General features: G+C 42.4%; 2 protein-coding genes across 2 annotated transcripts; both read right to left on the minus strand.

The window, feature by feature from the left end:
- Positions 1 to 376: 376 nt before the first annotated feature.
- On the minus strand, positions 377 to 7,268 carry LOC119742943 (caspase-3-like). Its single transcript, XM_038219216.1, has 8 exons — positions 7,110 to 7,268; positions 5,979 to 6,270; positions 4,984 to 5,096; positions 4,525 to 4,692; positions 3,534 to 3,750; positions 1,981 to 2,196; positions 942 to 1,051; positions 377 to 504 (listed from the first exon to the last, which is right to left on the minus strand). Exons 1-8 carry the CDS (start codon positions 7,239 to 7,241, stop codon positions 394 to 396), a joined length of 1,359 nt encoding a protein of 452 aa, XP_038075144.1. The 5' UTR covers positions 7,242 to 7,268; the 3' UTR covers positions 377 to 393.
- Positions 7,269 to 12,804: 5,536 nt separating this feature from the next.
- LOC119742942 (caspase-3-like) lies at positions 12,805 to 23,201 on the minus strand. Its single transcript, XM_038219214.1, has 9 exons — positions 23,037 to 23,201; positions 21,649 to 21,790; positions 21,038 to 21,323; positions 19,451 to 19,563; positions 18,682 to 18,849; positions 18,291 to 18,507; positions 16,458 to 16,673; positions 14,138 to 14,247; positions 12,805 to 13,591 (listed from the first exon to the last, which is right to left on the minus strand). Exons 2-9 carry the CDS (start codon positions 21,778 to 21,780, stop codon positions 13,481 to 13,483), a joined length of 1,353 nt encoding a protein of 450 aa, XP_038075142.1. The 5' UTR covers positions 21,781 to 21,790; positions 23,037 to 23,201; the 3' UTR covers positions 12,805 to 13,480.
- Positions 23,202 to 23,694: the final 493 nt, after the last annotated feature.

The raw sequence follows: 23,694 nt of genomic DNA on the forward strand, positions 1-23,694 counted from the left end.
TGAGCAAGGGTTCTGTTATTAAAATCGGTAGGTATGTTTTTTTGGTAATTGCATTTAATCCTACATGATGGCTTTAAGCGGGAATTACCAACAGAACCCACTTGCATGCAGCTGCTTTGCAAAAACTATTTCTTAACTACTTCTTACAGATCAAAAACAGCAGGGAACCAGTCGTGGTCAACGTACATTGCAAGGCTTTTTGGCTGGTCACCCATTTTCCCTAAGCAAGTTTTCATTTGGGCTAAGCACATATGCTAAGACACTCTTTGGAATTGGCCTTGAGAGTGATACTGAGAATAAAAAAAACAGACCTACACTGAAATCCAACTGCGTCAAGAACAAGGTACATACAATTAAGGTTTTTTTTTTTTTTTATGTTTGGAGTTTTGTCACCTAACGTCCAGGGTTGAAGTAGAGTTTCTTTCGCAGCATCGTCACGGGGGCCGGGATCTGCTTGTTGCGTCCCGAGGAAGACTCAAAAGCGCGGGCGACTTTGTTGTTGACCTGTGATTTTAGGAGACAGAGAGACAAAATTAAGTTCAAAATTGGGTTTTACCCTTACCAAACTATTTTGGAATGTTAACCCCCTCCCCACCCACCCACCCCCCCCCTCCAACATGCCACCCCCCCCCCCCTCCAGCATGCCACCCCCACCCCCAACATGTTTCAATTGAAAGCACTAGTACCTCCCAACCGCTACTGGTCATGGTATACCCCGCCCCCACTACATGTAGTCTGTTTTCTACTATTTTTCAGAAAAATTTAAGAACCCCTCTCCCACCCCCCTCCCCCCCCCCCCCCCCCCCCCCCCCCCCCCCCCCCCCCCGGACCCAAAGTGAGATATGCTACTGCTTCTCAGTCATGAACATTTCTGCCCCTCACTGTCCCTTTCAATACACATGGGTCACTTGGGACCTCTGATTTCAAACATGGAAACCCACCCTAGTCATCATTGACAGCAGGTCCTCTGTGTTTGAGTGCTCCAGAAACACTTCCGACAGCGCCTGCACGAACCAGCTACCACGCTCCGAGTTACGCCATGACACAAAGCCTGTTGGGAAAAAAGTCAAAAGCAGTGTATTTTAACCCTCATGAAGTTAATATGTCAAATTGCAGAAATTTTTAACTGAGTACTATTAATTAAAGGTACACAGGATTACTTTATGTGTGTGCATTTTTGTTTCGTTTTGAGGCAACAACACTGCTCAAAATATTCAGTAGAATGCATAATAACTAACCTGTTGAAGTTAAAGCTATAGTCCATCATTTGTTATTAGTGCATTTTGTTCGTTTGAAGCAACAAAAGTGCTCAAAATATAATGAAGGATACTGAACAAATAACCTGATGAAGTTTCAGCTCAGCTTCAGCTTCATATTCCGAGAAAAACAGCATTATAGGATCTCAATTTAAAATCAAAAGTTGCTAAATCATGTTTCGAATTGTTTTGAATTGCAGCTTTACGCGATGTCGTGCACTGATCCGACGAATTATAGCAACCGTGCGCCTGTGCGTCGTTCCAATGCTTGTGCGCGCTGCGCCGGATAACAAAACGAACACCTAATTTAAATTTTCCTACGGTGCTTCTCTTTCATTGATTTCTTCAAAATGACAGCTTGCCAGAAAGGATAATTTCACAGGGAGTTTAGTCCCCTTACTATCTTTCAACCAGTATGTTTTTCAACAATAATTACGCCAGTTACTTTTTTGGATAGCTGCAAATGATGGACTATAGCTTTAAGGCTCATTGGCTTCTAAAATATTTTTGAGAAAAACAGAGAAAACATAGTGCACAACTCTTGGGTCTTGTAGCTGGATTCCGTTGCTGACGCAGGTAAAAAGTAAGCCCGCAGGAACACTTTTTGAACCAGTTTACGTCGGATGACGTGTATACAGGCAGTATTCGGAACGGATGACAGATAAACATGCAACGAGCGAGGCCGGAAGTATCTGTCTGCAATCCGCAGCAATGCACAACTTACCTGGCACCGTGGCGAACGCAAGCAGCATGTCACTCTGACTGGGCAGTTTGGATCGGATGGCATTGGAGGCGTCCGTGTCGTCTTCCAATTCTCGTTCCAGCATCCGCTGGGCCAGCTCCTCATCGGATATCGGTGCTACGGAGTCTTGCATGGCGTTAGCGTCACTGGGGGCAATCCCCTTAGAATCTGTGGCTTCATGGCCTCCGTCGAATCTCTCTGTAAATCACATTCACGTGCCCAAGTCTCACTTCATTTTTGATCGTGTTGACATTTATAAGGAGTTCTTGGTTTTGTTTTTAGCTGTGGGTGCAGGAGATTTCAAGATCCTGCTTTTGGCACTACTGAGTGTGTCATGGCCCTTAAATAGTGTGTCATGAAAATGGCAATGAGGGTTCCAGAAGTAATCACTGGCCCAGCGGTCGGGGGTAATAACCCTTTATTAGTTACCATTCTGGAATATTTGAAATTAAATAATCAAAGAAACCACATGGGAAACTGACTCTTTACATTACAATAATTTAAACATTGAGCAAAGAAAAATAAACCTGCCATCTCCAGAATATCTTACCATTCCCAGGCTTGCAGCATTGCTCTACCAGGCTTGCAGCATTGCTCTACCAGGCTTGCAGCATTGCTCTACCAGGCTTGCAGCATTGCTCTACCAGGCTTGCAGCATTGCTCTACCAGGCTTGCAGCATTGCTCTACCAGGCTTGCAGCATTGCTCTACCAGGCTTGCAGCATTGCTCTACCAGGCTTGCAGCATTGCTCTACCAGGCTTGCAGCATTGCTCTACCAGGCTTGCAGCATTGCTCTACCAGGCTTGCAGCATTGCTCTACCAGGCTTGCAGCATTGCTCTACCAGGCTTGCAGCATTGCTCTACCAGGCTTGCAGCATTGCTCTACCAGGCTTGCAGCATTGCAAGCATCGTGAGTTTTGGGCATGATCCCTGACTACATGGCATATGCTGGCTAACGGTTTCCGACTAGCGCCACTTGAACAAAGACATTGACATAATCGGGAACTGCCAACATAGCGCTGGATAGCTCAGTTGGTAGAGCACCGGTCTTGGCCCAAGACAATAGTGATCGATATTGGCTTTCCTATGGAATCAATCAGCGATTGTGAAATGGTTTATAGTCAGTCTTACGCCCTTACGCGATGGTTGTTAACATACGCTCTACTTGCAGTGATCAAGCATGGCTAATTAGATATGCAAAGTACTGATATAACCCCGCAAGAGCGACTACGGGTATCAAATGGGAAGCCGCTGTTTTTGTTCGAAGATATTAATATTTAACACCAATGGTCTAATTTACATAAAATGGCCATGCCCCCATTACTGCAATATTCCCAGGACGTTATTGCGATAAAGTAAAAAAAACAACCAATTGTGCAAGAGCACTCTACAACAATGCAACCATCGCTATTGATCACTGACGTCTTGGGCCAAGACTAGTAGAGTACCGGAACAGTATTGCAGGGGTCGCATCTTTAAACCCCAGTCTAGTCTATTTCTGTGTTCATCTTTGAATAACTTTAAAACACACTCACCCCCTCGACAAGCTTGGAGGAAGAAGAGCTTTGGTTTGCCTGCCAGCGTCGGGCACCGGCCTCCTTCAAAGTACCTCGTGATGTCCTCGATCTTGACAATTCTCTCGTCCGTGCCGTATATGGCGCCCTCTACGCCGTGGCTGAGGATGGCCATGACGAAGCAGTCAAAGGTTTGGTGGTTGTGGCTCGCAGCTTCGCGCAAAATCTGCTGCATTTGCTGAGAGAGAAAAAAGTCAGATTTTTCAGTCAGATGCTGTATTAATTAAGGAACATTCACAAGAACTCCAGAAACTTAAGAACAAAGTGTTGTCAGCAGACTCAGCGAACTCCCCCAACAGTCATTACTGAAACTAGCCTTGGTCAAGGCGTTAGTCATTATTCGTCCGTACGCGGTTAACAATCCCCGGCATATCCTTGCTATGCAGTGCATTAAAATACAGCGCGAACAGCGACCTCATGCGGCCACTATTTTATGCAAATCATTTGGATCCTGACGAACGCCTTGGTCCAATCGGCCATGTGAGGTTTTTGAGCTGATGCTGATTATGCTAATAGCCTAAGCTGACCTTAAAATACGTTTTCTTATTGGTCGATCGTTGCATGGAAACGTGCATATAGTTTGCGAGCGGCATACTGGTGAGACATGTACTGTACATAATACATACACACACGTGTGTCGATGTCTCACATTACACACAGCACCAATGCACACAAAAATGTGGTTTCTGACACTGTATTTTTAATACACTGCATAGCGAGGAAATGCTGCCGATCGTTTACCGCGTAATGATTGGCCGAATTATGGCAAACGCCTTGACCAAGGCTATATTGAAACCGGCGCTAAGATGCAGTGAAAGTGACGGTTTATGGAAGAAACATCTAGTGCACGTGTACAACCTACATGCGAAATGGTATGACCTCATTTGTAAAGTCTTCTACTTGTTGCTGGATTAGTCCATACAAATTTGTGGGAGGGGCATTTATGTCTTACCTCCCCTGTCTGGTCTTCCTTATACAGAGTCGTGAAGCCCAGCTTTTCAAACACGTAGTTCAAGTTCTTGCCATCAATGTTAGTCCCTTTCCTTGTGTTCATTGTCCTGAAGTGCTTGTTGTTAATGATGATTGCTATTCCTCGCGGTTTTGACTTCATCTGATAGACCTGAAAACATAACATTATATTTTTTTTCAAAAGATCATTCAAAATGTAATTTTTTCGTAAATTATATTCTTGCCACAATGCTATGGCCAAAACTGCGGATTCTCATAATTGTGCAGCAATCATATACGTAACGCTGTTGTGAAAAAGATTCAGTTCTTCCAACTGCGAAACAAGTGCTAGGTCACCAGGCTAACACATACCTGCTCAAAAATTTCAATGGGAGTCACTGAAATGGACGGACAGCCATACACACGGACAGACAGTCAGACAAACAGACAGATAAAGACTTACGTCGTCGACATCAGAAGCGTCTTGGTCAGCAAGGGGTTGGGGTGCCATGGACATTTCCTTGGTGGTAAGATCCGCTGGGGTGGTACCCGGCCAGGGGACTTTCTGTACTTCCTCTGCCAAACCAAAAAAAACAACAAATATTTCTGATTTTTACAAATACTGTGTTCAGGCTTCGGCAAACATGCACCAGCATTAAAGCTTAAGGGCCCATGAAATTTTTTTTTTCATTGTGGTCCTTCTAAATGCACCTTTGTGTTCCAATTTCGATTTTGCCAATCTTAAAGGGAATATACAACATTTGCAAACATCGAAAAATAAAACTACCAAGTTTTTACGAAATACCTTACTAGGATTTTGGTAAATGACAGTCTAAAGCAATTTGTAAAATTATGGCACCTGGTGTGAAGTCATTTTCAAGAAAATGGTATTTTTGTATACATTTCCAACGGTGGTCGGCCGACCACCGTTGGAAAAACCTAACTATTTTTCAACTACTGCTCCAACTTAACACTTTTTTCAGTCCAAATTTTGTTTGCTATTGGTTACATATTCATGAACGGGTGCAGGCCAGCTAGACTGGTTCCCTTACCTTACAATTTTCCGGCATCTATAAATTGATCCATTTTATCTTTAGTGGAGTCAAGGAACCAGACTACTTGAATATTTTTGTGTTTCTTGGTTTTTCCAGCATTTTCAAACACAAAACTTCAAACATGTCAGTGTAACAATATTTGATCTATTATACTAACCTCTCAAATAGTTCATTTCTGAAAACTAAAGCAGAAGCCAATGATGTACATTCCCTTTAAAGGCTTTTTAGGTGCCTTTTGGGGTTTTATGCCAATGCCAATTTGCACATTCTTGAGCAAAAATGTGATGTCAATGTCATTTCAGGCAGAAACCTCAATTTTACAGCTATTTCTGCACCAACATTTGCTAGAAGTTTGGACATTTTGCTGTCATATGTTTTCAAGTAGTTATGGTCAAGCTTTTACCTGTAGGAGAAGCTATGTAGGATTTAGAAGGCAGACTAGTGTCCATGGGCTCAAGCTTGGAGTCCCCCTGGGGTCCCGTGATGGAGTCTGTCGGGTTGTCCATGACCCTCCCCGGCCTGGACTCCATCTGAGCAGGATACCGTGGGGCCGAGGCTGGGTCCAGCATGTCGGCCAGTACCCCATGTTTGTGGGCCCTCAGGGAATCCACAAAGGCCCGGAAGGCGTTGGGACCGCGCCTCTCCAAGGCAGTCAGGAATCTCTGGTTGATCTTGCGCCTCACTTTCCCATCCACCTAATTCAAACAGTTAACTTCAATTTCACTGTCCATAATTTTTTTTCCCCAGAGGTGAAACGTATAAAACTAACAACACGGCAGGATTTTAAATTCAGGGTACGGACTTGATTTTGATCCTTGCCTGAATCCTCTGCGGCTAGGAATCCTACTAAATGCAAAAGAATGCAACTCTTGTCGACAAGATCCATCAGGTCAAAAATCTGAAGGCCTCAATGCAACAGAATCTGAGGTCATCAAGCGAAGCAGGATTCAACCATGGCATTGTTCAACTTGACTAGCTCCCACTGCCTCAGCATGGCTGTTTATGCGCCGGTGTTGGTGGCTCAATGCAGCAAGCTCCCATGGTGCATGCAGCATACAATGTAGGATCATGGAAAGATTCCCATACCTGGCCATCACTAATTTTTCCCTGCAGTGACCTGTCAGCCATCAGAAAGTGATAACATGTCCTAAAAAGGTCAAATTTAGCAGTGAAAATGTTGAAGCATCTACTGAGAAAACACTTTCAGACCAGCCTCATAGGGTTTGTGCACAGGGTGACCAGTGGTGTCCAGGTATGGAAATCTTTCCAAGATCATTTGCAAAAACTCAAAAACAAACCTGCCAAATGATTATGAAATATTCTACTTGACTGTAAATAACGGTGTAATACAGCAAATGAGCCGTCGCACCCAGTATGCCGCCATTTTCAAGAAAAGAAGAATACCTCATCATTGCCACGCCAAACCCATGCTTTGCGTCAAGAAATACGAAGGTGCATTTTTGCATTGTTTTTGCATTCTGCTTTGGATTCTGAGTGGTATTATTATTGGAAACTTAACTCAATGCCTACATACCTCAAAGTCTTCATAGTCAGCAGGATCGAAGATGTTCCTCTGAACGAGTCCATCGAACACATATTGCAGGTCCATGTCTTGTACCAGATCTACGCGGTTTTTGCGTAGTGCCTTTTTCTGATGCTCTTCCATGACTGCTCAATTTGAGTGCTGTACGGACAAAGAATACTAGTCCGAAAATTTGTACAAGCATATGCTTTTTACCTGGATCCCTCGTATCAATTTTTGTCATTCTTTATATAGATTCGCGTTAATAATGTTTTTGTGCTATGATATGAAAAAAAAAATAAACCATAAACCATAAACCAAGAATGTGTTTCATTTCTTAAGTTAACCTCATTCATCAAGAGATGGCGCCCTTTTTCAACAGTACGCTCTTTGTGGGACACTGACTTACCAAGGGTGGGGCCATTTCCCCTCCGGGAAAATTTGGCCAACCGATCACCACTTACCTGCCGCCAAACATCCAAATTTTCACCTCACCTTGTGATTTCAACCAAGAGGAATCCAGGAAAGAGTGGACATGCGAAAAAAAATTGGTAAAAATGTGTTTTTGGAGCACATTTTGCATGCACATGTAGTGCAGATCTGAGTTGAAGCAGCCGGTCGAAACTGATTGAAGTGTCTGGAACAGCGGTACGTTGTACGCATGACATCGATAACCATGACGTCGCATGAGACGTCGCATGAGCCGGCCAATGATAGTGCAATACGTCATTATGAATATTTATTTTCTCATGAATATTTAGTTTATTTCAATGGATACTTCAAATACGTCCAAAGATTAATCATTGCAACAGCGATCGTGCGCGGCCCAGCGGTTAAGAGACTCGTGTATCAAGCAAGCGTCCGAGGTTCGAATCTCGATGAAGTGAGTGACTGATTGATAAATAGAAATTAAGGAAAGGAGGGGGTGAGAGTAGAGGAGGGAAAGTGGAGGGAATAACCATAAAAGAGGTAGCTGGAGTTGCCCAGCCCTGAGTTTTATCATTGGGTTGTCTATTAGGGCTGGAGCGAATTTTTCTCGTAACTTGTAGTATAGGCAAAATTTTTTGGAAAATGTTCAATTTTGTCCCCGTTACACACTAATTGCAACTGCAACTCACCCCAAACTTGCCTGGAATAACCATTACACAGGTCCTTGAAGTAAAAAACGATCCACGATGAAGATTCAGCCTACAATTGCAGTGAAAACAGGAGGAATAACCGCTAACTTGACAACCTTGCTGGATTGGCCAGGACCGCAATTGGTTTGTGCACAAAAAAAATTGTGTACAATGAATGGCGGTCGATTAACAGGCACAGAGAGCGATCGCTGTCAACTACTCGGTTTTGCCGGCTGCGCTGGCTGTTGGCGCATGACGTCACGCGGAAGCGTAACACCCGATGACTGTTTCATGCACTATTGGTTGCGGTTCCAGTACCAAAGCTGTGATGCGAGTGGTAAACCTTATATTAGTGCATGAAACAGTCATCGGGTCATACGCTTCCGCGTGACGTCATGCGCCAACAGCCAGCGCAGCCGGCAAAACCGAGTAGTTGACAGCGATCGCTCTCTGTGCCTGTTAATCGACCGCCATTCATTGTAAACAATTTTTTTTGTGCACAAACCAATTGCAGTCCTGGCCAATCCAGCAAGGTTGTCAAGTTAGCGGTTATTCCTCCTGTTTTCACTGCAATTGTAGGCTGAATCTTCATCGTGGATCGTTTTTTACTTCAAGGACCTGTGTAATGGTTATTCCAGGCAAGTTTGGGGTGAGTTGCAGTTGCAATTAGTGTGTAACGGGGACAAAATTGAACATTTTCCAAAAAATTTTGCCTATACCACAAGTTACGAGAAAAATTCGCTCCAGCCGTAATAGACAACCCAATGATAAAACCCAGGGCTGGGTAACTCCAGCTATAAAAGAGGTAACTTTTGGCACTAGAAAATTATTTGAAAAAAGTGGTGATCGGACAGCCGAATTTTTCCTCCCCTCCCCCCATGGAAAAAGTGGGGGCCCACAACCGACAACCCCTCCCACCAACCCACCCCACCCTCCATATTTAGAGAAACATTTCAAAATTCAATTTTGTTACTGTTACTAGAAAATAGTACTTTGTAAATCGTGCACTACTCTCCATAGACTTTGGACTCAACCAAAGAAGTGGTGTCCTGATACTACATTCTTTGCTAGAGTTTAGTTTGGCAAGTCTGTACATGCTTTACTCGTAGGGCAGTGGTAAGTAAAACTGAAAGTCATGAAACGACGCGTGACGCGAAATCGCAACAGCAGGGTCCAGGGAAAAAAATGGTTTTGCCTAAAATTAAATCTGAAAATAAACCGAACGTTTATACCCGTGTTCTTTTGTTTGACTGACTCGTCTAGCACTTACAGTTCTCACACTAATCTCTTCCTTCTTCGTAGCGTTGTTTAAGAAAATACTTTACTTTAGTTCAGTCAAAATCGAAGAAAACTCCCAGTCGATCACAAAATGCCTGGAATTTCCCCCACTGACTTGCCTCATTTCGGTGACAGTGGTACCCACCCAGCTCCTACTCCTAGAACTATGAGGCTCCACGTAGTGGAGCCTCATAGGTTCAGAAGCCCGCAAAATTGTTGTCAGCACAAAACACTAATTAAGTACAAAAACGTCCATCCCAAGCAGGCCGTTTTCCACAGAACCGCTGCACAGTTTGCCCCTAAACTCCATACAATACCTCATGACATACTCACGTTATGTGCACCCAACAAACATCGGTGGATTCTGTCTTTTTTTCGGCAAAAATGATGAAAAATATGCCCTTTCTGCACTGTGCCAACCTAACACTTGAAACGAGCACGCGTGCAGAATGATCGCAGTTATTTTCGGTTCGATCGCTCGGAGCGCGCCGCGGGGGGTACGTACTTGCACTTGTACGCATGTGCATACTATCGTTCCGCTCCTACACCATACCCCCCGCGGCGCGCTCCGAGCGATCGAACCGAAAATAACTGCGATCATTCTGCACGCGTGCTCGTTTCAAGTGTTAGGTTGGCTCAGTGCAGAAAGGGCATATTTTTCATCATTTTTGCCGAAAAACAGACAGAATCCACCGATGTTTGTTGGGTGCACATAACGTGAGTATGTCATGAGGTATTGTATGGAGTTTAGGGGCAAACTGTGCAGCGGTTCTGTGGAAAACGGCCTGCTTGGGATGGACGTTTTTGTACTTAATTAGTGTTTTGTGCTGACAACAATTTTGCGGGCTTCTGAACCTATGAGGCTCCACTACGTGGAGCCTCATAGTTCTAGGAGTACCCAGCTCCCTCACCGATTTCAACGCCAAATCACAGACTACATCATGTGGTACCATACTATCCCTACGCCCTAGTTCCGTTTCAGCGCTAGAGGTCGCTGTTTCGCTTTATCAGTGATTTTTTTTTCCGATTGGAGGCGGGGTAAGCGGGTAGCAAAGGAGGGGGGGATTAAAATAAAAGTAGAAACATTACACATTCAAAAAAATCAAAAGACAAAACTAAGAACGAAAACCAAAACAAATCAAAGTCACAGACAAGAACAGTAAACAAAAGAGAATGTCAAAATGAAAACAAAGTGGGGAAAAAAAATAAAATAACAAAAATAAAATTCATATCGCTTACGGTTGTTCATCAGGCATTCTCCCATCTCATATCTAACACGAGCTCCTCATGCAATAAAGTTCACACTTCAGAGAATTTCAATTTAATACAAGTTGCTTAGAGATAAAAAAAAAAAAAATCGCACAAACTCCGAACATTTTGCGATTTTTTTTATAAAATTGCCGTGTTCCCAAATGCTAATATAGTAAAAGTAATCATAATAAATGTAACTGAAATAATTCTCACTAACAAAATAAAAGTGGCCTGATATTTCAGCTTTAGCAAGGCCTTTTCCAGAGGTAAATGGCACAGGGACAAGAAACAAACATGTACGGGACAGACAAACATGTAGGGTTGGAGAGTGGGTGAATGGACCGATCCAGTAAGCACCGCCCCATGGTGTTCTGACCAATCACAGCCGTGACTTATGTCCGACATGCGCGCACAAAAGTCCGACATGCGTGCTTGTGCGTATGATGCGCGCGGAAGAAAATGCAGCGTGGCATTGGAGAGGAGCACGTGTTAATTTGCCCACGTGCGCAGTGGGCGGAGCTTACTGGATCGGTCCATTAAGATCAGGGGATAAGGGAACAGTCTACTGAAAAAAAAGTCTAAAAACTGATTGGTTGACATAACCAATCATTGGTTGAAATAACCAACAGTTAACAAAGGAGAGTGGCAGCAAGGATCAGGGTAGCCTTTCGCGGCCTTTTCCAACTTAATTGTCCGGAATATCTTATGATTTCTTCTTTCTTTATTTCTCGCTTTTAACTACCCTAAATGGGTAGCAAAATTCCAACCAATCAGTAACCTTTTAATATTAATAGTGAAGGCAGGTTACCCAGACGCGTGACGCGCGCATGGGGGAGGGGGCACAGGCCTGGGACGGGTTTTTTTTAGTTGCTCAAATATGTGGGACAGTTATTTCGAAAGCAAAGCATACTTTTTAGTTGAGGTATTTTTTGTTTTAAGGTTTTGGGTTTGCTCTTCTTCCTTTTTTTTTTTTACACAGATTGCACTGTGTGCAGAAATTGTTTCTTTCATCAGGGGAGGGTGCTTTTTAGGGGAACATTGGAATACCAAAAAAAACCTTTTTCTAGACGTCACAATATTTGTAGAGATGCGACTGTTAACATCGTGCCCATAGCTCTTTGCTTGCCAGACGGAGGACAAGTTCCTCATATCTCGAGAACTTATTTTTTACTATACCCTTAATATTTCAATTATACCCATACCTGATATAACTTATGCCAAAAATATACATGGACACTATTGTCTGCAGTGAGAGTGATACAGATGCAGTCGGGAATAAGATGCCCAAGAAAGACTGTTTGACTTCAGTGTCGGTGGAAAAACTGCTGGTATGAGTATCACATTTACATAAATCAAAAGTTTTTTTTGGTTTTTTTTGTGCGGATGATGTTTATTGTTGTTTATTGTTGTTTATAATTTACTTGTTTATTATTTTGTAATGTTAAATATATTATCACTTCATTGGTAATCGTGTAGTAGCTTAGGACACCTCCCTTTTTTTACTTCTATGTTCCCCGTTCAAAAGCGACTTTTGTAAATGACTGTCATATTTTCCAAAATGACTTTTGCCGCCCCAAGCAGTCGTTTTTATTTAGATTAATTCTAGGTTTTTTATTTAATTTCCAAACTACTACTTTCTGACCTGTTTTAGCACTTACAGACGTGCAAGTTACAGCAGTTCAGGCGCTGTCATATCATTTTACCCGATAATTTTCCTCATAAATAAAAACCCTGCTCTCGTTCTTCAAAATTAAGCCAGCTGATATTCAACATGGTAATTTAGCAAACTTAAAAAATATTTAGGGTTTTTTTTCCTGACGGCAACTATTTAGGTAAAGTCCCAAAACATAATCATGTCTTTTTTGTTCTCATATATGGAACAGGGTCCTAAACCACACAATTTCCACTTCAGATACATTATTATATTAATAAAAGTATCCCTTCATCACCATGTATCCATTCATGTAATTTATGCGACAAGATTATACTGCACTGGAAGAAGTGGTAGTGTCACAACTGCTGTAACTGAATCATATTAACATGTACACAAATCCCAAAGCCAATGGAGAATGGGACACTAAAACATAAGCTTTACTTTTATTACTAATTATATAATTTATTTCACATATACATTCTTTTATTTCAATAAATTTTCAAAAAGTACAAAAATAAATTAGACTTAAATTAGATGATTTGTGAAAATGGTTAAACTGCCAATAGAGTAAAATTAAACGAGTAAAATTATCAGCTGCTTATGTGAGGGGGAAATAAAACCTCTCTCCAGTGTTGTTCATCATGTACAAGTAATTCTGACTGACTCGTTGATTGACGTGTGTACATTCTTACTTTTTAAAGTTTGAGTTTTTCTGTGTTTATTTTTGCAGGAAAACATCTGGACATGGCGGCAGTAAATTCAAAATTGCTGAAGGTTAAGATTAATAATACGTAATTGTGTCAAAACGCTGAGGTCTCATTTTGATATTTATAACTTGGTTTTATCTTGATACATTTGTATACTTTAATTTTATCTTTAATACAGCGCTTTGTGATTTTTAAATGGAAGGCACTATATAAGTTTCTGAGTATTATTATTATTATTATTTCAGTACTTTCATTTTTATTCGCAAGTTCCAAAAATGCATTGAAAACCTCGTTTTCAATTTATCATGGCCGACTCTAAAAAAAAAAAAAAAAAAAGAAAGGTACATAAAATGTGTGTCTTTTAAGTTTTCTCTCCTAACGTCCAGGGTTGAAGTAGAGTTTCTTTCGCAGCATCGTCACGGGGGCCGGGATCTGCTTATAGCGTCCCGAGGAAGACTCAAAAGCGCAGGCCACCTTGTCGTTGACCTGTGGTTTTTGGAGACATAGGGAGAAAATATTGGGTCAATATTGGGTTTTGCCCTTGATCACCAATGCACCCCCAGTTGCATTTTCCCTCTTTCTTTTACCCGAAACTGAAAGTGTTAGCACCCAACCGCTTCTGGTAATAATACCCCCACCATATTTTTTGCAAATATTTTAATAAGGGAATAACAGTGTGAGGACCCGGTCTTCACTGCATGATAATCATGACCGGGTTTGGGGGTGACCGCTGTTAATGGACCGAGACGATATCACTTTAAATTCCCTCCCCCCCCCCCCCAAGTGATCGAGTCGCGACCAATCAGAAACCATCAACTCTCCAAGGTATTTATTAATAGAAACTTTTTGCCACCTATTCAGAAAACTATCCCATTGTGTGCCCTCCATCCCCTGGCCCTAACACCTGGATATGCTACAGCTTTTCAGTGGTAAAAATTTCTGCTCCTCACCATCTTTTTTTCGCTTCTAATAAACAATATGAATGTGTCACATTGGGATCAGCCCTCCAATTTCAAATTCAAAACAACCCACCATAATCATCATTGACATCAGGTCCTTTGCGTGTGCGTGCTCCAGAAAGACCTCCGACAGCGCCTGCACAAACCAGGCACCACGCTTCCCGTGACGCCATGACACAAAGCCTGTTGGAAACAAGTCCAATGGCAGTTTGAACAAGTATTTAAACAGGTATTCATAAATACCTAAGACAGTTTACGCATTCCTATTGGTCGAGAGCCCCTCACGTGGCCGGTCTTAAACGGATGATAAAGACATGGCTAGCTGGTCTTAAACACTTTTCCAGTGTCACAATAAAATGTGGACTCCTAAAAATCCAGTGCCTCTTACCGTTTCATTGGTTGAACGTTCACAATCCTCACGTAGGCATGCGCAACACTACCAGGGAGTCAGAATTTTGTAGTTCTAAATTCAAAACGCAACGCGCCAGGTGCGTTCTGCGCGACATCGCGCAGAGCATGATACGCGCGCGTCAATCTCCATAAAAGGGTTGTTTACATCTTACTCGCCAGCTGAACACTCCATTATTTTGCAAGAGGGATGTTTCAAAAAGCATAAAGTGGATTTGTTGAACAAAATCGGGATGTTTGAACGAATTATATGATTTTTTTTTACCGAAAAGGTATTTATGAATGGGAATAAATATGTGCTCCGTCGGTATTTATCACTCTGTTTAAGACCACTTAGAGTCTGGGTGCTGATAATTACCCTCGCCTCCGGCTCGGGTAATTATCAGCACCCAGACTCTAAGTGGTCTTATTAAGTCTTAAACAGAGTGATAAAAACCTCCGAAGCACACATTTATTCCCTTATTTACACCCCCCCCCCCCAATATTTTGAAAAAGACTGCCCTTTTCCATTCAAATGCCCTTTCTCACCAGCGCTTACCCCCATTATTTGTCAAGAGTGCCCTTTTTTTCCTGAACAAGTGCCCTTTTTGTCCAAAAAAGTGTCCTTTCTTCCCGAAAAAAGTGCCCTGTAAAAATGTCATAGTGCCCTTTTTGCTTTCATCAGCCGTTACAGGTGCATTTTTTGAATGCGACTCATTAAAAGCACCATATATTGTGCCCAATCGTTGATTTTGAACAGCGCCCCCATGGGCAGAGGGAACCAGACCCCCACCCCCTTTTTTGATTTTACAGAGGCCAAGTGTGCGGAGAAAAACGTGTCTACATTTCGCCAAGGATGTGTAAGTGCCCTTTTCCAAATGTTCAAGGCGTGCTTGCCCGCCCTGCTAGATAGAGGAGTCTGGGTGCTTTTTCCTGTAATCTACAGCATATTCTATATACAGCATTGGTCTCCTTTCGCGCGTCGCTGCCCTCCGTCTCGTCACGCGTGCCCTCCGTCTCGTCACGCGTGCGCTGTCTCGTCGCAGTTCTTGGTCCAGTCACTTTGTTCAACTTTGTGCAACTACTAAGGCTTAACGGGCTACAGTTTGATGTGAACTGTCCTATGAATTGCGTCTCTCCCTCTTTTTTTCCCCCTCTCTTTTTGAGTCTCTCTCCCTCTCTATATCTGGCTCTTCTGGAAAAGGGGGGCCCCCCCCCCCCTTGGATCTGCCCCTGACTTCCCTTTCAGCCTTCCAGTTGACACAAGCTGGGAGCGGCTTGTGCAAATGCACGATCCCCCATAGTCTTTTGCATTCTCCCAGATGGATAATCTTAAAGCAACCGTCCAGTGGATCGCAGGGAATACTTGGAATGGACCTTAACTTTCAAAATATCTATAATGTATAATGTATCTGGGAGCAAGATCATGAAGAGCCTTGAAGGTCAACAAAAGGATTTTAAAGTGTATACGAGATTGTATAGGCGACCAATGTAACTGATAAAGTAGAGGAGTAACATGGTTCCACGATGGTTTGCCACAAACAAGCCTTGCTGCAGCATTCTGAACCCGTTGAAGCTTAACTAATTGTGGATTTGGTAAGCCATAATATAGGCCGTTGCAATCATCAAGGCGACTGGTTATGAAAGCATGCACTAAAGTAATCAATGCATCTCTGGACAAGGATTTTCCGTGACTGTGGGAACCTTAATTGGCATGTGGGTCATTCTATAAATTTGGGGTCCACTTTTTTTCCCGTCCCTGTTATATCTGACATCTATGACTGTATAATTCTGATGCACTCCTTAATGCAGTCATCCTCCAAGAGTGATTATGAATAGCAAACTACCTACCCATCAAATAAACAATCATTTTAAGTAACTTTTAATGATGCTTGAATGGCAAATTACAAAGTACCAAGGTAACAGGGACGGGTAAAATGTCACACTTTGGACCCTAAATTTATAGAATGACCCATGTGCACACCAGTCAGCAATGCAAAACCTACCTGGCACCGTGGCGAATGCAAGCAGCATGTCACTGTGGCTGGGCAGTTTGGATCTGTTGGCAGTGGGGGCATCCGTGTCGTCCTGCAATTGTTGTTCCAGCATCCGCTGGACCAGCTCCTCATCGGATATCGGTGCTACCGAGTCTTGAGTGCCATAAGCGTAGCCTGGGGCAACCGCCTTGGAATCTGTTGCTTCGTGGCCTCTGTCCTTGCTCTCTGTTAATCACATACATTTATGTTCGTGAGTCTTACTTCATTTATGATCATGTAAGCATTGGCCAAGTTTTTCAACTGGGAGGCGGCCATTTTTTTCTCAAGCTGGTGGGTTTTTCCCAAAGTCCCATAACATGACACCACTCGTTTAACATGAACTTAACTGGGCCAAATGGAGTGTTTATTTACAAAATGTTTTGTTTAGGTGATATTGTATTGATGCCTATTACGCAAGAATTTTGTTTAGCTGTTTCGGCAAGTCAACCAAAGCAGCTCTTGTTTTCGTTAAGATTTTGTTTGGCTTCTTGGCAAACACGAGCCATGCAGAGCTCTTCTCAGTATCGCCCGTGTAAACCCAAAATTTTGTGATTTTGTTTTTGCTCTTTCTTACTCTGTAACTTTGTAAATTCTGCTTGTATTGGATTGAAACTTTCACAGATGAGACATAAGATATTAGAATTGACTGAAAAAGTGTTGGTTTTGTTTTTTTAATTATTTGGATCAATGTTTTGAGATATCCGTCACTGGGGAAAAAAAATCTTCAAACGCCAGCCCAGGAAAGTTTTGTTATTAAGGGAATAAATGTGTGTTTGGGAGGTATTATAACACTCTGTTTATTAAAGACCGGTGGAAGTCTGGATTCGCCTCGGGTAATTTTTCACCCATTCAGACTCCCACCGGTCTTCAACAGAGTGTTTAATACCGACCGACCACATATTTATTCCCATTCATAAATACCTTTTCGGTCCCAAAAAAAAAACTCTTCGGTCTCCAAAAATCAAAACAAGTCAAAAACTAGACGTTGCCAACCATTTTGTTCAACAATTTTAATTCATGTTTTTTGAAACACCCCTCTGACTTTAATAAGGAATGTCCCTCCACAACTCATTACCTTATAAGGAGATTGGTTTTTTCTCAAGCTGGTGGGTTTTTCCCAAAGTCCCATAAGATGACACCACTCGTTTAACATTAACTTGGCCAAATGGAGTGTTTACAGTCGAGTCTCGTTAATACAAACTCGTTCGGACCTAGCCAAATTGTTTGTTATATCAGAATTTTGTATTAAGAGGAACACCAGTCCCATTCATTGTGCACATAAATGCACAGTCGGGACTAAGGCTTTATGTTTGTTATAACCAGCATTTTGTATTAACAGAGTGTGTACTAACGAGAATCGCCTGTATTTACAAAATGTTTTGTTTAGGTGATACTGTATTGATGCCTATGACCCAAGAATTTTGTTTAGCTGTTTTGGCAAGTCAACCAAAGCAGCACTTGTTTTCGTTAAGATTTTGTGCGTACTGCGCGATGTCGCGCAAAACGCAGCTGGGCTGGTGTAGTGTGAATTTCGGCCCATGAAATACTGATTCACTGGTAGTACATTGCGCATGCATACGTGAAGAATGTGAACGTTCAACCAATGAAACGTTAAAACGCACCGGATAAATGGGAGTCCAAATTTCATGTGACACTGAAAAAGAGACAAGCCAGCCATGTCTTTATCATCCATTTAAGACCGGCAACGTGACGGGCTCCCAACCAATAGGAATGGGTAAAAACTGTATTAAGTATTTATTTCAATAATTGTACTTGAAAAGAATGAAAAGAAAACACACTCACCCCCTCGACAAGCTTGGAGGAAGAAGAGCTTTGGTTTGCCTGCCAGCGTCGGGCACCGGCCTCCCTCAAAGTAAGACGTGATGTCCTCAATCTTGACGATTCTCTCGTCTGTGCTGTATATGGCGCCCTCTTCACCATGGCTAAGGATGGCCAGGATGAAACAGTGAAATCTTTCATGGTTGCGGCTCGCAGCTTGGTTCAAAATCTGCTGCATTTGCTGAAACCAAAAATAGAAAAAAAAATATTCATAAAAATAGTGTCTGTGTTTTAAAGAAACATCGGGTGGTACCTGTACACCCTACATGCAGAATGGTATGACCTAATTAATAACTTCTGCTTGTTGTTGCTGGATTAATCCATACAAATTTGTGGGGGGGGGACTATGTCTTACCTTCCTGGTCTGGTTTTTCCTATACTCAGTCATGAAGCCCAGCTCTTCAAACACGTGCTTCAGGTTCCTGCCATCAATGTCAGTCCCATTCCTTGTCGGCATTTTCTCAAAGTTTTTGTTGTTAATGATGATTGCTATTCCTCGCGGTTTTGACTTCATCTGATAGACCTGAAAATATATCAATATTTGTTTTTCAAAAAGTCATTCAAAATCTTACATTTTTCTTGCCACAATGTTATGGCCAAAGCTGCGGTGTCTCATAAGTGTGCAGCAATACGTTGTAGAAGTGGTTACGTCATACGCCACTGAGGTCATGCGTTCCTTGGGGTGATGTTTCCACTTCACAATGTTTCTGACATAATTCTTCATGTTGGAACCAACAACACTTCTGACAATGCGGAAACCATTCCTGCAAAGATCCCTTCACTCAGTGAAACACTGCAACCAAAGTCAGTGACGATTTCATCAATCATCAATCGCAAAAACCAGACAGCTTCCCAACGCAAGAAAGCCGATGATTCAAATGATCTGCTGAAATCCATCGCGCAGCACAACAACTGGGACTTCGACAACGGAAACATAACTTCGAACCATCTTGTCTCCGACGATGTGAATTTCAACACCACAGGAGTAAGTACGCCTTCTGGTCAACCCCTCATTGCAAACCTAGGCTAATACAAGCCAGCTCAAAACATCTCTGAGAGCTACTGGAATGGATGGACCTAAATACACACACAGACAGAGAGACAGACAGACAAATAAAACTTACGCCATCGACATCAGAAGCATCTTGGACAGCAGGAGGCGGGGGTGAAATCCGCATCTTCTTTTGGGTCAGATCTGCAGAACTGTTCCCTGGCCAGGGAACTTCCTGTGATTCCTCTGTCCAAAGAAAGACAAGAGGGATTCCGACTTTACCCTTTCTCTCCTCCAAAACACTTCATTAGAAGAGCCACATTACGAGCAGACTGTGTCTAAACACTCCCCACCCCTCTGCCCCCACCCCCCACTTTTTTACAAAGGGGGAATGGGGCTGGACCATAGGATCATTTCCCCCCCCCCTACTTTTTCTTGGTGGGAAACAAACTGCTTCCGGCTACCCCACCTACCCTACTTTTAAGGCCGCGACCCTAAATTTTTTATCAGCAAAAATGCCACAAACTACTATCCTAGAACCAGATTTTAACTGCATTTCCTAATTCGCTGTTCCTTGCTCTATGGTTTCAGCATTGGCTTTGGCGATATCATAAGCCCTATGAGATTTGAAGGTTTGCATGGTGGAAAGATACTAAGACAAGATAAGTTTGCGGTAGCACCATGTGAATAAATCTCTTTTCTGAGTATGTGTGGCTCTGAAAAGAACCGGAAGGACTCAACGTTTCGAACAGTAAGCTCTGCCCGTCGTCAGGCCCCATCCTCTGCTCCATCCTCAAGTCCAAGTCCGATGGGTCTCCTATACCTAGGACAATTTAAGTTCAGTTCTCGCCTATGGGTCACCTATACCCTGAGCTCCTTCCCCTTTGCCCCCTCACTGTGTACTGACACGCTCCAGTGATCACCGGTTTCGAGCTTCACCAGTTTGTATCTTTCTCATGCCTCACCGCACCCATCCTTATAACATCGCATCATTGTTGGAATCCCTCATTCTCCTGACGACGAGCAGAGCATACTGTTCGAAACGTTGAGTACCTCCGGTTCTTTTCAGAACCACACATACTCAGAAAAGAAATTTATTCACATGGTGCTACCACAAACTTATCTTGTCTTATCATAAGCCCTAATTGATGGAACTTCGGCTAAATACATGTCCTGCTTCCCAAAAACAATTAAATATATTTGTATAATCAGAAACAATTTCATATGCTGCAAGCTGGTTTTGATGTACATGTAAGCGTAAAAATGATTCAACACGCGAAGCCAAACCAGAGAAAAAAACGAATTTCACTTCTTGTTAACTGTTACGTAGATCTTTGAAAGAAACAACCACCGAAAGCTGTCTGTTGGGTACCATGCAGCATATTTTGAGTCTTTGGGTCTTTATAATACATTGGTGCCTTGTATCCCTTCTTCCACTTTGTAATATATTTACATGTTTTATTCCGTAATTTATCAGCATCTCAAATGACTCGAGCATAAATTTGACTCGACCATACACTGTGACCCGATTGGACTCGACACGACTTGACTCGACTCGACTTGGCTCGACCTTCTTGGCTTATTGACTTGACTTGACTCGACTGGAATCACTCCCTTAAAATGACTCAACTCAACTCGAGTCACACAATTCAGTGACTCGTTACAATCTAGGGTTAAGGCAATGGATTTTCCGGCAGTTAAGTCTTGAGTTAGTGTTTACCTGTTGGCGATGCCATGACTAATGTAGTAGGTTCAGCATCAATCTCCAGCTGGGAATCCCCCTGGGGTCCCGAGATGGCGCCTGTCGGGCTGTCCTCGACCCTCCCCGGCCTGGACTCCATCTGTTCTGGATTCTGTGTTGCCAAGGCTTGTTGCAGCTTGTTGGCCAGTGCCCCATGGTTGTGCTCCCTCAGGGAATCCACAAAGGCCCGGAAGGCCTTGGGACCGCGTCTCTCCAAGGCATTCAGGAATCTCTGGTTGATCTTGCGGCTCGCTTTCCCATCCGCCTAAATCAAACAGTCACCTTCAATTTCATTGTCCATAACTTTTTTTTTCCAGAGAGGAATATATTTAAAAGTAACAAGATGGTAAGATTTTAAATTCAGGGCATGGACTTGAAACCCACAAGGGAAATTTGGCTAGAAACCCTATTACACTTTTGTAAAAGCAAAAACATGCAAGTCTTGTCAACAAGATCCATTAGGTCAAAAATCTTGAAGCCAAAATGCACCATAATCTTGAGGCCGAAATGCACCATAGTCTTTGGACACCAACTCCGCTTTATATTTTGAGTGGTGTTATTATTGGAAACTTAACTCAATGCCTACATACCTTAAAGTCTTCGTAGTCAGCAGGTTCGAAGATGTTCCTCTCAACGAGTCCATCGAACACATAAACCAGGTCCATGTCTTGTACCAGAGCTACGCGGTTTGTGCGTAGTGCAGCTTTATGTTGCTTTTCCATGGCTGCTTAACTGGAGCTTTATACGGACAAAGTATACGCATCATCACTGTAAATGCCCCAACTACACATAATGTAGCACATGGGCGTCAATTGCTTCCCAAAAGTGGGGGGGGGGGGAAAATACCTTGATCAGAAGTGATTCGAGCACGAAGCGCGAAGTCCTTACGGCGTGGGGTTCGAAAAAAATTGGATTCTAGATGCTCTGTGGTTTGATCTGAAGCAATTTCTTACCACTTTCCTCCATGCTTTAACTAATATTTTCTTAGAAAAAGATAATTATTTGAACATCGTTTTCAAAGTTGGAGTCATTGAATCAGCTATCGGTATCCTGAGTTATAGGTGTGAGGTTCGGGGCGCTTAAGAGGGCCCCGAAAAAATTGGATTCTCGATGCTCTGTGGTGTGATCCGAGGCAATTTCTTACCACTTTAACCAATAATTATCTTAGCAAAAGATAATACTTTATAAACATAATTTTCTCAGTTAAAGGCATAAGATACTTATTTGAACATCGTTTTCGAGGTTGGAGTCATTGAATCAGCTACCACTTAGTACCAGAATTCTGAGCTACAGGCATGGGGTTTGGGGCCCGCTTAAGAGCCCTGAAAAATGTTGGATTCTAAATGATCTGTGGTGCTATCTTCAGGAGGCAATTACCAGCTTTTTTCAAAATGGCCGCCACTTGGACTCATTGACTATTTCCACAGCTTTATACACGGTATAAAAGTCTAAAAATACGATTTCTTTCGTCAGAGATCGTTAAAATTTATCAATTTTTGTCTTTTTAAAAAAAAAAAAAAAAAAAAGAGGCGGCCTCTAAAAAGGAAGCGGGTGGGGACGCTAAACATGTTTTTTTTTTTACTTCGCCTAATAGGGCCCTGTAAATGAGGAACGAGTTCAAAAATTTTGGGGGGGGGGGGACATTTTGATATTGTGTCCCCCACCCCCCAAAAAGTGGGGGGGGGGGACATGTCCCCCCCCCCCCCCCCAAAAAATTCCCTCAAAAATCAAAACCCTCTATCTATGACCATGGAGGAATCCTCCATGCTATGACACACCTGTTTATTGAGAATGTCGCCCATGTCCAATCATTTTAAAGTGGATTTTGTTCCCTTACAGGAACCGGGCCCTACACTACACGATCGCCGGTCGCCCAAAAATGGTTCAATCATTTTGCCAAAAAAAGGCAAAATGATCTGAAATGAAAATAAAAGTTAAAACCGAATTCTTATTTTTGACTGATTCGTCCAGAACTTACAGTTCTCACACTGATCTCTTCTTCCTTGGTAAACTTGTTCAAGAAAATACTTCAAATTAGCTCCAAATCGTAGAAAATCAAAGGAAATTCCTCCATGGTACACCCAGTCAACTGAGCACAAAATCATGAAAGAGTCAGAATTTTCCACTCTGGTTGGTACCCATCTCCCTCCGTCAGCAATTCTAACGCGATTTCACAGACTACAGTATGTGGTACCATACTAGAAACACGTAGCCAAAGATCGCGGGCGCGGGGATAACAATCAATTAAAACAGAAACATTACGCATTCAAACAAATCAAAAGACAATAAGATATGAAAGCAAAAACCAAAAATAAATAATATTAATATGACTTGATCCAAGCTGAATAATGGCATTCACATTTAAGCATCTCTAAGAGCTCTGATAATAAATCAAAACAAAACATTTGGCTTTGATACATGTATTTTGATATGGTATGGGTAAAGAAAACATTCGCAAATATATCTTCAAAGAAAACGTATTTGTAATTGCATGACTGATTATTTAAGAACCGTGTAAAAGAAACTAAAAACTAATTTGGAGCAGGCAATTTTTTTTTATTTTTTTTTACCTGTAACAAAGACAAAACCTTTTGTATGGCCCCTGTTTGGCTGTTGAGATATCGGTTGCAAGGGTT

Source organism: Patiria miniata, unplaced genomic scaffold (assembly GCF_015706575.1).
Source record: "Patiria miniata isolate m_02_andy unplaced genomic scaffold, ASM1570657v1 HiC_scaffold_6, whole genome shotgun sequence".
Classification (NCBI taxonomy): domain Eukaryota; kingdom Metazoa; phylum Echinodermata; class Asteroidea; order Valvatida; family Asterinidae; genus Patiria; species Patiria miniata.

Bases quoted from the DNA above. Each gene is read 5' to 3' on its own strand.
- LOC119742943 (XM_038219216.1), bottom strand. From the start codon at position 7,241: ATGGAAGAGCATCAGAAAAAGGCACTACGCAAAAACCGCGTAGATCTG. The intron at 4,693-4,983 runs GTAAGTCTTTAT...TTATGTTTTCAG, and splicing joins ACGCTTCTGATGTCGACGAC to GTCTATCAGATGAAGTCAAA. The intron at 3,751-4,524 runs GTAAGACATAAA...TTTCTCTCTCAG, and splicing joins AGGAAGACCAGACAGGGGAG to CAAATGCAGCAGATTTTGCG.
- LOC119742942 (XM_038219214.1), bottom strand. From the start codon at position 21,780: ATGGAAAAGCAACATAAAGCTGCACTACGCACAAACCGCGTAGCTCTG. The intron at 21,324-21,648 runs GTATGTAGGCAT...TGTTTGATTTAG, and splicing joins CTGACTACGAAGACTTTAAG to GCGGATGGGAAAGCGAGCCG. The intron at 18,508-18,681 runs GTAAGACATAGT...TTTTGGTTTCAG, and splicing joins GGAAAAACCAGACCAGGAAG to CAAATGCAGCAGATTTTGAA.